The sequence below is a fragment of the Stegastes partitus genome, unplaced genomic scaffold (genome assembly GCF_000690725.1).
Source record: "Stegastes partitus isolate 25-593 unplaced genomic scaffold, Stegastes_partitus-1.0.2 Scaffold866, whole genome shotgun sequence".
In the NCBI taxonomy this organism is placed as follows: domain Eukaryota; kingdom Metazoa; phylum Chordata; class Actinopteri; family Pomacentridae; genus Stegastes; species Stegastes partitus.
In genome coordinates this window covers 260,051-272,015 of record NW_007578597.1, presented here as the reverse complement: position 1 = coordinate 272,015, position 11,965 = coordinate 260,051, and the positions used below count along the sequence as shown (strand labels likewise).

The 11,965-nt window shown below is 45.7% G+C and overlaps 1 protein-coding gene across 2 annotated transcripts; it reads right to left on the bottom strand.

Annotated features, from left to right (window-relative positions):
* Window positions 1–3,187: 3,187 nt before the first annotated feature.
* lpxn (leupaxin) lies at window positions 3,188–9,613 on the bottom strand. 2 transcript variants are annotated; one of them, XM_008293249.1, is made up of 9 exons: window positions 9,519–9,613; window positions 8,521–8,597; window positions 8,254–8,318; window positions 7,684–7,780; window positions 7,108–7,356; window positions 6,820–6,993; window positions 6,206–6,287; window positions 5,975–6,123; window positions 3,188–3,547 (listed from the first exon to the last, which is right to left on the bottom strand). In XM_008293249.1, exons 1-9 carry the CDS (start codon window positions 9,529–9,531, stop codon window positions 3,281–3,283), a joined length of 1,173 nt encoding a protein of 390 aa, XP_008291471.1. In that variant the 5' UTR covers window positions 9,532–9,613; the 3' UTR covers window positions 3,188–3,280. The 2 variants fall into 2 exon arrangements, with proteins under 2 accessions (XP_008291471.1, XP_008291470.1); XM_008293248.1 differs by lacking the exon at window positions 9,519–9,613 and having other exon boundaries at window positions 8,521–9,511.
* Window positions 9,614–11,965: the final 2,352 nt, after the last annotated feature.

The window sequence follows — 11,965 nt, the reverse complement described above, 5'->3', positions numbered from 1 at the left end:
ATGAGGTGCAAAAGTTTGTGATGTTTACAGTAAACGTGGAAGTTGTTGATGTTTACAAGCAGACGGGCAGAATGGCTGCTATCTACAGTCAGAAGGGTGTTTAGAGGTCATGAGGTTCAGCTTCACTCTGTGCTGTTGCTCCAAATCACATCTTAGTTGTTTCTGTTTATGTGAGCAACAGATGCAGAAACCTGCTCGTTTGTTGTTTTCATCAGAACATTCATCAACATGCGCATCGATGACGCTGCAGTGACCCGATCCGTTTCCTGCACCCACTGGAGCCGGCGCTTCAGCTTGTCACACCGACTTTTTACCGTCGAGTCGTCTGCAAGCGATTAATGAGTCGGTCTGCGGCTCAGGACGGTTTTGACAGTTATGGGTTCAAAGCTGAGCCTCTGGGTTTACTGGGCTGGGCGGCGCTGGCCCGGGTGTGACCCACTGTGGGGCTGTAAGGGGTTCTGGACAGGCCGCCCCGCCGTCCTCATCGGGGTGGCCCAGCGGACACGAGCGTTTTACAGCAGAGGAGGCGAGTGTTGGGTTTCAGTGTCATACAAGGGAAAGTCTCAGAGGCTCGCTGCCCTGCTCACCCCGTCCACTCTGACCCAGTATAGTCGTCACTCCCGTCCCGTCTCCCATCGAGCTGCCATCTCATGGCCCGGTGCACTCCCAGTCCGTTCGTACTCTGTTTCACTGCTGTAAATGTCACCTGAGTTACACTCTCCCCGCCGTCCACAGACCGCCCTTTATCCAGCAGCCTTTTAAAAAGACCCCCGCTCACATTTCATGTTTTCTCATTTTTACTGCGTGCCAGAGAGCCTTTTCCTCCCCGTTCACTCAGCTACACCATAACACTGATTTGTTTTTCAGCGAATGCCAGAATCTCTTTTAGCGGCTGGTATTTTTGTTTTCTGGTTTTCTATCTGAGAGGTTCTGCTTTCTGTAGCTACGTACACTCGGCAGAGACGGAGGTCTGCATGTGTTTTCTTTCTCTTTTTTTGCTCGTCTAATCGTAACCTGGTTATTGGCTCTTTGGAGGCATTTCTAGGAAAGACAGTTTTGACATTTGTGCTTTTTGCTTTTCTATCTGACAGGTCTTATGGAGTTGAATGAACGTGGGTTTGCATGTGTGTGTTTTGCTCATCTAACCCTGAGCTCTTTGACACCCTTTCTAGGAAAAATAAGGTCCTGAAAGTCAGTTTTGATAGCAATCGGTTGTGACAGAGCATCAGCCACAAAGCGCAGCGTTTAATGAACATATCATGTGACGATGTTAAACTTTACGGAGGTGTTCCATGCCGAGGCCTCCCATCAGCTCCACGTATGACTCACGCTCAAATTCCTCGTGTATCTTAAAGCACAACATGTAAATCTGTCCAGCGTATCTAACGTTTAACATTATAGCAGCTCTGTGAGTTCACCAGGAATCTGGGCACTCGTCTGCTGCCTCATTAAACCCTTACGATGTTGGGTTTTGATTCTGACCGAGCAGAATACATTCACGCTTCTTCCATGATGCAAGCAGCGTATTCTGCGGCGGCCGTCCGAGGCCTGCTCTGACGGCGATGACAGCATGATTAATGCCCAGCTCCCTTCACACTCGCACCAGCTTCACACAGCCGGCCCAAGTGGCCTGCTTCAGGAAAACCTGCAGACAGCTGCCTACAGGGCCAACAAAGAGTGGGCAGTGTTCGTCTGAAGATAAGATAAGGAACTGTTTGGCATCGGCAAGAACCCACCATGATGGACGCAAGTATGGTCAGAGTTCTGTCTGCTTCTGTGATGTCGTATAGCGAACTAAAAGGAGGCTGTAACCGGGTTTTTGGATGCTTTTGTTGGGGTTTCATGTATTTTTTTGTGAGGTTAAGATTCGAGAGCTTTTATTTGCTCACATGGTTTGTGCAGTGAAGTGACTGTTGTCACGGCTGTCGTTAGCAATAAGACATTATAAAAACAATCATCATTTATAAAGAAAAACAGCAGGAATTTCATCAGTAAATCATAAATAATGGGGATCTAAATGCTGGAGTGAAATTAGGACTTTGTCAGGTTCATCTCTCTGATTTCTAATGCTGGGGGCTGTTTCATGTTCACCTCAGTGAGGCTAAGCTCCTGTGTGAACATTTCTTACTGCAGAAGGAAGCCAGTCGATTGAAGAATAAATGTGAAGCCTGCAAAAAGGGAAACCAAGTGGCCGACCTGAAGGCTTTGCTGCAGTCAGTGTTGTTGAACAACGTCTCGGTTTGTGTTGCTGTAAAACACAAGTTTTGTTCTGTTTGTTTAATTCTGCAGAACCGACTGACGTCACACTCATGACGTCGTCACGGTGCTGCAGACGTCTTCCCTTCATGTTACACACAGTATAATGTAACGTCAGCAAATAACAAATGAGCTCCAACATGCCTAACCCAAATCATTTTTCCCTCTGAAGCATTTCAGACACTTTGCGGTTCATTCGTCCCTCAACAGGCGGAGAGAGTTTCTGAACACATCCAGGATGTGAAGGCCCTCCTTCTGAAACCACCTTTGTTAACCTCAGCGGCTTCATTAATCTTCCACGGGCGGCTGTAAAGGAGTCTGTGCAGAGAATGAGGAGGTTGTCTGAATCCAGTGCCTGCCAGGGGCCAAGTGGTCAGTCGGAGTAAGAGGAAACTGGGCTTGGCGAGCCGGTTCCCTGCCAGCCACTGCCAATACAAGCTATCGGGCCGCGTAGACAAGCCCCCTGACAAAGCGCTCCAGACTGCGAGAGCGCATCAGCGCACTGCCAAGTCTTATGGCAAACTGAGCGTCGCTTAATGGAAACCGAGGACTGAAACAGCACCACTGTGTTTTTCTTTCTCCGTTTATGAATTTTTACGTGATCAGGATGTTAGAAATCCCATAAAATGTCTTCCAGTGTCAGCAGCACACCTTTCACAAGCATCCAGAGTTCACATGAGTAAAAGCTGCTTCAATGGGAAATCTGTCTGCTTTGTGTTCTACGACCGTGTCATTCATTATTTTACAGGGTTTGAGTGGTTCCCTTTGATATTCACACCACTCCCCTTCTTACATGCTCTGAATCATATAATTCACTATAATAGTTTCCCAAATCACTTAAAATGCCCATTACCTCAGTCCGCCATGAGGTTCTGACAGTCTGGACCAGTGCAGCTCCAGCCGGGGAGAGTGAAGCACTGCGACACCAGCATAGGAAAGGTGGGTGGTTTTAATTCATCATTTACACTGAAACAAATCACAACGTCAGCAGTGACAGTGATGCAGCACCGTGCAGCTTCTTGTCTCACACAAAGAGTTTGTTAAAGCACGCCGAGCAGTACGGCTTCCCCTCCTGCTCCTTGAAGATGCCCTGGCTCAGCTGCCGCAGACAGAAGGCGCAGACAAAGTGCTCGGGGTGAAACTTGCGCTCCAGAGCGGAGATGCAGCGGCCGGTGATGGGCTCCCCGCAGCTGCCGCACAGGGTGCCCTGCCTGGAGTGGAAGTGCAGCGAGCAGAGGGGCCGGCCGGCCAGCTCCATGAATCGGCCGTCGGTGAAGGGCTTCAGACAGTCCTGGAGGGAGCAAGACGGAAAAATGAGAGAAAATAACGTGTAAAAAACAACATGCAAAATGGGCTGGCAGGAGAAATAAGGTGCAAAATTGTTATTTTACCGAGAAAAGGAGCATTAAAAAGTCTAAATACAGCAAAACAAGAAAACATATATAATATGCATGTGGAAGCTGATGCAGGAAGTAGGGAGGATAAAAACAAAAGAAGGTACATCTTGTATACCTGGATCAGATGTTTTTGCTTTTAAAGGACCTTTCTGGTGTTTTTCATGATTTAGCCGACGTGTGCGTTGCTTCCAGTGACCTCTACTCCTGATACATTTCTGACTCGCCTCTTATCTGCCCATCCATCACACTTTGGTTCTGAGCTACGTTTTGAGGCGGCAGCTCCAATCTGGAGGCTGCATGACATTAAGGGGTCTTGAAATGATTCAAAGAGACGTGAAAAACTGTAAAAGAACTGAGAATGTCCAGGTCGTGTTGTTTCTTCAGATCAGGAGTACCGGCTGTGACTTCCTGTGTTCAGTCGATGTTGTTGGAGTAGACGGGTCAGACGATAACAGACGTCCCTTATTCCTTTAGTGAGCGACAAAGTAAAGGACAACATGTTGACTGGTGCTCAGGTTCATGGATGGTCTGGTGCTCCTCCAGCAGGTATCAGCAGCATGTGATCACGTACATCATAATAATAATAATCAGACCCGAGTATCAAATGACTGCATCAGATCATTTGTTGGTTTTGTGACAACAGAATCATGTTTTAGCTTCTTTTTATTGCTGATGTGATTTTGCAGTCTGTAGTTTTGTCCACAAACACTCAGCGAGTTGAAGGTGTGAATGTAAGAGCAGCTCAGAGCAGGCTGTGGCGGATTACACCATTTAAATTCACATCAAGTCGTCTCTGCTCACGGTGGCACATCATCTGCAGCACGAAAGCAGCTCCTCAAAATGTGAGCTTCATGTTCTCGGTGATGGATTAACTCCATAAGAAGTTTAAAGTCCCTGTAATCTGACAATTTGCTGTAATGAATGGAAACCAAAATGTATTTCTAAGCCTGCCAGAGGGTCAGCTGGTATTTAACGTGAAGCTACATAATGAAGCGACGGTGGACCTTTAATATGAAAACTAAAACAGCGTTACAGCTGCGTTCCTGTTCACGATCCATTAACAACTAGGAGAACATAAGTGGAAACTAAACGTAGAGCAGCGGCGCTCCTGAATGTGACTGCTGACATTAGTCTTGGCAGACGCTCTGCTTGTCATACTGCTGCAGTAAAAGCACAGGTGTGAGCCTTCACATCACCACCGAGTCTGTTCCATTTATTATGTGTCAGGAAGAAATGACAGCACAGCGCCAGATCCTTGGAACACCGCGCTGGAATAATCCATTAATTACAATAATAAAATCTGTTTTTAACGAGTCAAAACATTCACTAGAAAAGAAAAGCTTCGTTTTGTTCGGCGCTTCTCGAAAACGAGCTAAAACAATAAATATGTTTGGTCATTTTCATGCAGATTGCAATCAAAATAAAGCACGAGAGAGTGGACGTGGCTCTAATGATAATAATCAGCCGACGTGTGATGAGCATAGCGCTGCCAGAGCCCTCATTAGCGAGCAGAGCAGCCTCGGCTCCGGTGGGGGTACTGCAGCAGGCTGATGGTTCATGTATGGAAATCTGTGCGCTGTCGACGGGAACAAGCTGCACAACAGCTCAGTGAGAGCAGCCAGAAAGAGCAAAGGTCCTAAATTGTGTGAACTGCCTTATTTATTTTTAGCAGCAGGTTGATTAAAAAGTCTCGGTCAGTTTCGAGTGTCCACTTGGTCCTCTTTATGGAGTGTTTGACCTCCTGCCCGCTGGAATCAGATGGAGGCCAGATGAAAGTGACCTTGCTGATAATGAGGGCTCCAAATAAAACAATGTTTAGGTTCTGCACTGACGGCAGCCTGCTGGTTCTGAGTGATGACTGCCGGAGCTGGACGTAGGCCACCTTTCATGTGATGCTGCCAGTAGCAACTTTGAGCGATGGGGATTAAGAACAATGAGTTTTATGTTCTCAGTAGCTGCAAGAAAAACTATAAATAAAATATTAAACCTGCAGTTTCTACCTTTCTGTCAGAACATCTCTTCTGAGAGCATTTCACATTTGACATGGCTCGAGTAAAGCAGAAACACAGCTGCACACGGAACCGTTTTTCACCAGATGCTGCGTTACAGGAGAATGTAAAGAGATACCCACGCCGAGGAATATGGTTTCCCTGATTTATCTGCATCATTTCGACCGCGACGTATTCATCAGGCATACGGTTTTCATCAGGCTCGCGGTCAAAATGTTGCAAATAAAGCAAATATGTGGGTATCTTTCTCATTTATTCTCAGGCTCGTATGCGAGCCAGAGCTGCGTGTGTGGTCCGAGGTACGAGGCTCACCGCGCAGACGAAGCACTCTGGATGCCAGGTGCCATTGGCTGCAGTCAGGTAGTTCTCCCTCACCGACTCCCCACAGCCCGAGCACTTGGGAGCAAAGAGATGGTAGAAGTCCTTGCAACAGTACAGCTTCCCGTCCTTCTCCAGGAACCCTGCAGGAGATACAAGATCCTGTGAACTGTGTGGTGAAGCCGTGGCTTCCACTGGCGAGAAACGAACGCACAAATGTCCCACCTTCCGGTCCAAACAGGCCTCCGCAGTGCGTACAGAAGAAGTGCTCTGGGTGCCAGTTCTGGTCCAGAGCTGTCACGATGTTCTGGTAAACCAGACAGAAATATTACATCATGCATTTGCTTCCTCTGAGGATTAGTAAGGTTTGTATCATCTCACATGTTCAAATGTCAGGAAACACAAAAATTGTGGATCGCAAAACCACAAAAAAGTGAATCATCGAAGAAGCTGCATTAGTTTCTGATTAATGACTCTGGTCTGCAGCTCGCTGGAAGCCCAGTCTGCACAACCCCAGTATGGGTTTGTGTTCTATTTATTAAGATGACATGTGGGAAACGTCAGGAAAAATTAACTACACACTACTGGATGTCATCATCCAATCTGTGAAAGATTATAGTGTAAATAAATGGATGTAATATATGACAGAAGAAATTATAGTATGAACCCGAAAACAAAGGAAACGCTGGATCTGTTTCAAGTTCGAGTTCCAAATGGCTATTTTGTGGATTATTTATGATTGCGGATGTTGTCGAATGTTTTCCACTTAGAAGGACGACACACACGTCACACATGTGAAGCGTGCCGTCTGTGCACACAGTGATTCGATCCTGTGTCACCTGCATGATTGGCCCCTTGCAATAAGCACAGCGTGGGGAGAAGAGCTGGTGGTAGTCTTTGTCGCAGTACGGCCTCCCGTCCCGCTCGAAGAAGCCTGTGGTGCTCAGCTCGGCCTTACACGCCACACACACAAAGTGCTCCGGGTGCCACACTTGGCCCAGCGCCGTGATCATCTGGAGAAAAAGGGAACAAGAGCTTCTGATCTGTTTCACCTCATTTCAATTTCCACAATTTGGCACCAGGGTGTCAAATTTTCCCTCCTTGTGTCCTGTGGGTTCAGACTGTACCTTTCCCACAATGCACTTGTTGCAGGAAGCGCAGTGGCCTTTGGCTGTGGTGCAAACACCGATCTTCTCCAAGTCAGAGCTCAGGCCTCCTAGCAGGTCATCGATGGTGTCTGTTTTCTTCCTCTGGGTCGAGGTCTTTGGATCGGAGCCTGCTGGGCTGCTGCTGCCCTCCGTGTTCTGTTGTCCACCTTCTGGTTTCTTCTTCACAGACTGCTTTTGTGTGAGCGGCGGTGGGGTGGCTGCGTGCTCCTGGATGAACCAATATGCACAAATATCTGCTATTTATCTGCTATTTTAGTTATATATTGAATACATGTGAGGTCAAACCTTTGCAATGATCCGTTACCAAATTCTATTTCAGACTGTGTAGTGTTGCCGTTAGTGCAATGCTGCCCCCTGTTGATCAAGCTGCTTAACTTCACTCATGTTTAAAACATTTCTTTCCTTCAAATTCACTGTTTTGTATGTTCACCAGAGTTCCTCCTGATTGATTCTTTAACATGCAGTGAACACAGAGGATCTACATGGAGGGTTTTCACTCGTTCTCCAACGTGCTCTTGTTGACGCCGTACTGACCCCTTCAGCGAGACCCATCAGATCTTGCAGGATGGATTCCAGCTCCTGCGTAGGTGAGTCGGCATCCGAGGAAGCTGCCACAGGAGCTGGCAGAGCACTAAAATCACAAAAAGAGAGAGAATATACATGAGAGCAAAGTATTTCAAATTCTGAAGTCAAGCTGTACCAACACCGACTGTCCCTGAATAAAGAACGGTGTCTCTGAACAGAATCCAGGATCCGTATAGAAGTAAAGTCTAATCTTTATTAAGTCTAAATGCGACAACCTTTTGAAAACCCACAAAGCACTTTTAACCCTGCAAATCTGCACAGACACAATTTGGAAGCAGCAGCGCTTTAACTCATTATTTGCAGTTGTGCTCTTGGATGAGATCCGGGTCACGTGTTCTCGTCCAGACGGTGAAGCTCAGACAGTCATGAGGATTTTTCTGAACATTCAGCTGTTTTATGAGGAAATATCACAACTCTGAAATCATGTGAAATAAATGTCAAGGTGCTTCCTCGTTCCTCTACACAGCGATGACGTGAATGTGGATGGACGGCGGCCTCAGCGTGGGCCTGGTGTGTCACCTGTACACATTTGTGACTGAGCCTTTTCCTTTTGGTGTAACTCCAGCAGAAACTCCACCTGGAACCTGTAGACCAACATATAAGTCACAAGACTACAAGTTAATGTGATAATCTCATTTGTTCAATCGTAGTTTTTGGTAAATTCACAGTGCGGATGTTAACTCTGCAGCCGGTTGGAGGGATTTCAGGTTCCCATACAAATAAAACAAGCGATAAAGCATGAAGGTAAAAACACAGCTTCAGCTCCTTTTTGTGGTTTGTCTTCACCTCCACATCATCGCTCCTGTTCTCATGGACGCCGTCTGAACCTGCCGAATTCAGGGCCAACTCCTCCAGCAGCAAATCTGTGGCAGAGTTCAGGACATAAATCTGTAAACCACACATTCTTGCAGCCATGCATGCATTCAGTACAGTATTCACACAACCACTTAACACATGGTTATTTCAGTGTTTGTTCTTTCTGGGCAATTACAGCCAACCACAGTGTGTGTGTGTGTGTCATTTGTGCAGAGTGAAATCTTTCTTGTGAAGTGAGCCAGAGTGCATGTCGGTGTACAGACTGAGTGCAGGCGGACGGAGGTTGCTTCATGCGCGTCAGCTTCCTCAGGAAGTGATGGCATGACACACTGCAGAAGTGAAACTCTCAGTAAATGTCATAAGAATGTTGCAGCACATTCAACTCTCTCCTTCACACATGTAAAACCACACAAGATAAATGATTATTGTATGAAGAAGGAGACGAGAAGACTGTTGAAAAGAAAGGAAATAATGTTCAGGCTGAAGCACTGCTGTCTTCACAAGTCCGACCAACGTCTTCATGTTCTCACATCTCACAAACGCTTTTTAAGACACACTGAAAGAAAACAAGTCGTTTTGAATTTGTGTGCATGTATGTTCACCAAAGTCCTCTCTTTACCTCATTCCATCTGTTAACCTTCATTTTTATCAGTTTTTAAAGACTTGTGCATAAAATGTCAGCACAAATTAAAAATAATAAGCAGTACAAATACAGGACAAAGTAAAGGTTACATACGTGAACTATCATAAGAAGGCGTAAAAACAGCAGCGCTCAATACAAATGAACTGCATTGCTCAGTACTGTAAATACTGTACTTAGACTCCAGCGTATAAATGACCCAAAACACACAAGCTGCTGTGGTTTTATTCCATAACCACAAAGCTTTGTCCTCATACTTTGTCAGAAGCTATTAGCTGCACCACAGACGAGTATCAGCAGGATAAAACATGACAGAAAACCGTCTTACCGAGCTCCTCCATGCTGGTTCCTGCTCTCAGTGCAAAACCTACTTCAGTGTGAGCTTGTGTGTTTTTTATGCTGCTGGTTAGTTACTAAGGTAACCGACCCAAATTCACAGCTAGTCACTTCCTCTGAGGAAGGCTTGTTTTCAGTTGTGATTACATGATTAGTTAGACAGTTTGCTGTTTCCTGATGAAGAGGAAACCAGCAAACAACATGCAGAATGCATGAAGAGTCGAGACACCAACAGAGATAACGGCTGGCTTCGCTGCTCAGTTGTGAAACGTGTGTTTCCGTTATGAATGGCTGAATGTTGCAGTGATGCAGGTGATGCTTGAAGAGAACATGTGCTGACGTATACTTTTACACTCTTAGAAGATCCTCACACAGTTAACTCAGAAATCATCTTCATTTGTTTGTCTTTGGTGTTCTAGAAGTTCAACATCAGCGCCTGTGTTCATGCTGCTCTGACGTGTTAACCGACACGTCGTCCAGCCAGCTGTGTGCTGAGCAGATGCTGTCTTTCATTTCCTTTCTTACGGTGGAAGCGTGTGGAGCTACGATCCGTTCATAACGTATTGTCGTGTGTTAAAGTGGACCTAACTGGAGTCTACAATCATCCTTATTTTAAGAATGTCTGTTGTATTTGTAGGCTATTTATTTCTATTTCTTCCATTTATGTATATTTCCTTGGCTCAGGTGCTCAGCCACAACCCAGAGCGCTGTGTCCGGTGTTTGGTCTGCTCTCTCCACACAAACACCCCTCACACACCAACTAAAGCCCAGCGCCGAGTCGCGGGCCGTCGAGAGGGACCAGCAGGCAGAGGGCGTCGGTCACTGTGTCATGCTTTCATTTTATTTTTAAAGAGAACCACGTAAACTTTCTTTCTCAACTTTCTGTCCCAGTGTAACGTGTCAGCCTCTGTCCTCTGTTGCTGATGAACTATATACTGTAAATGTGTTTTTAAACGAACCTCCTCTTCCACGTGGTTAAATTCTGCATCCATGCTGATGTCCCTGCTCGCCTGTGAGATTCAGGGCATGTGCAAACCCTGAGCAGGGAGCAGCTCCACCCTCAGGCTTAGTGTGAGGCCTGCATTTGTAGAAGAGAAAAGTAGAATTCAGTTTATTAGAGTTCTAGTTTTGATTTCACTGCTTCAGATGTGGCTAGTCTGGTTTACAGTCTTATAAATAGGTCAGCATTAAACACAAACAGTGACTATATAAAGACACGTTCATGATCAGCCCAATAGAACTGCTGCAGTGTCACCTTAAGTCTGGACTTATTGAAGCATCAATGAGCACATCATTGTACAGTTCATGTCAACAGGAGTGTAGTTTCCTCTGTAGATCAACAGTGCATTTTTTTCACCTTTGGGCAGGCTTTGGATGCTTTTTCATTGGCTGCAGTGGAAATGTAATCAGCAAGAACAGGAACAGCTTCGCCATCTTTGCAGAGTTAGTGTTCGACAGCGTCTCTGTTTTCTTGTTCGTCTGCAATTAGACAATGGCTGCTGTTTTCAGAATGGAAAAATAAATCTGAAAAAGACAAAAATGCAAATGAGCTGCTGATTATGCACTCAGTCCCTCAGCCTGAGGAAAACAGGAGAAAGAAATGTACACTGTTGTGTTACTGATGTTTTTCAAATTCAAAATAAACTACTTTCCACCAGATGTTTTTGGAAAATAAAGACTGAAAATAATGAGGCCTCCATGTGACGGATGGTTGCAGGTCGTGGCCGCTACGTCTCGTGTATCCTCACTACTGACGGCTTTCTTATCTGTCTGTCTTTAACAAATAGCAGAAAAATGAGTAATGATGTCTGTGTGGATGCTGTTGTGACCTTGTCTGTCTGTTGATTGTGCTGCTGCCTGTCTGGACCAGGACACTCTAGTAAAAGAGATTTTTAATCTCAATGAGCCTTTTCCTGGTTAAATAAAGGTTAAACAGAAATAAAAAATAACATTTCCTCTTTAAAGTGTTTCTTATTATATTTTTGTGAATCACTGAAGCTTTTTCCTCCTTTGAAGTTCATAAACATTTAGGAAGACGTCCAGCTATGTGCCCACACCATGTCGTATAAGACCAGCAGCCAGTCCTGTGGCTGAGGACAGCAGCTGTCTGAGAAAACCAGCTCTGGAGCTTCTACCTGCTGAACCCACGAGAGCAAAGTTGAAACAGAAGCCGTGTAGCTTTGAGGCTTCGTGCAGGACGACTACCAGCTAAGGGAAGGACCTGCACGTGTTGATGTCTAGAGAAACATATCTGCCATGTCTTACCTGTGGCACACTCACACACAGGGCTCAGGTTTAATGGCAGTCAGTGAGATAATTCTAGTGCTGCAGCAATGAGACACACACTGGGTGAAAGGGGACAAAAATGCCGACAACCGTGTGCATGAATTGTTCACGTAGAGTAAAAACTGTAAGAAGGAGACAAAATTAACTGCACTT

Bases quoted from the DNA above. Each gene is read 5' to 3' on its own strand.
- lpxn (XM_008293248.1), bottom strand. From the start codon at position 8,649: ATGGCTGCAAGAATGTGTGGTTTACAGATTTATGTCCTGAACTCTGCC. The intron at 8,319-8,520 runs GTGAAGACAAAC...GTTGGTCTACAG, and splicing joins ACAGGAGCGATGATGTGGAG to GTTCCAGGTGGAGTTTCTGC. The intron at 7,781-8,253 runs GTGACACACCAG...TTGTGATTTTAG, and splicing joins TCAGTCACAAATGTGTACAG to TGCTCTGCCAGCTCCTGTGG.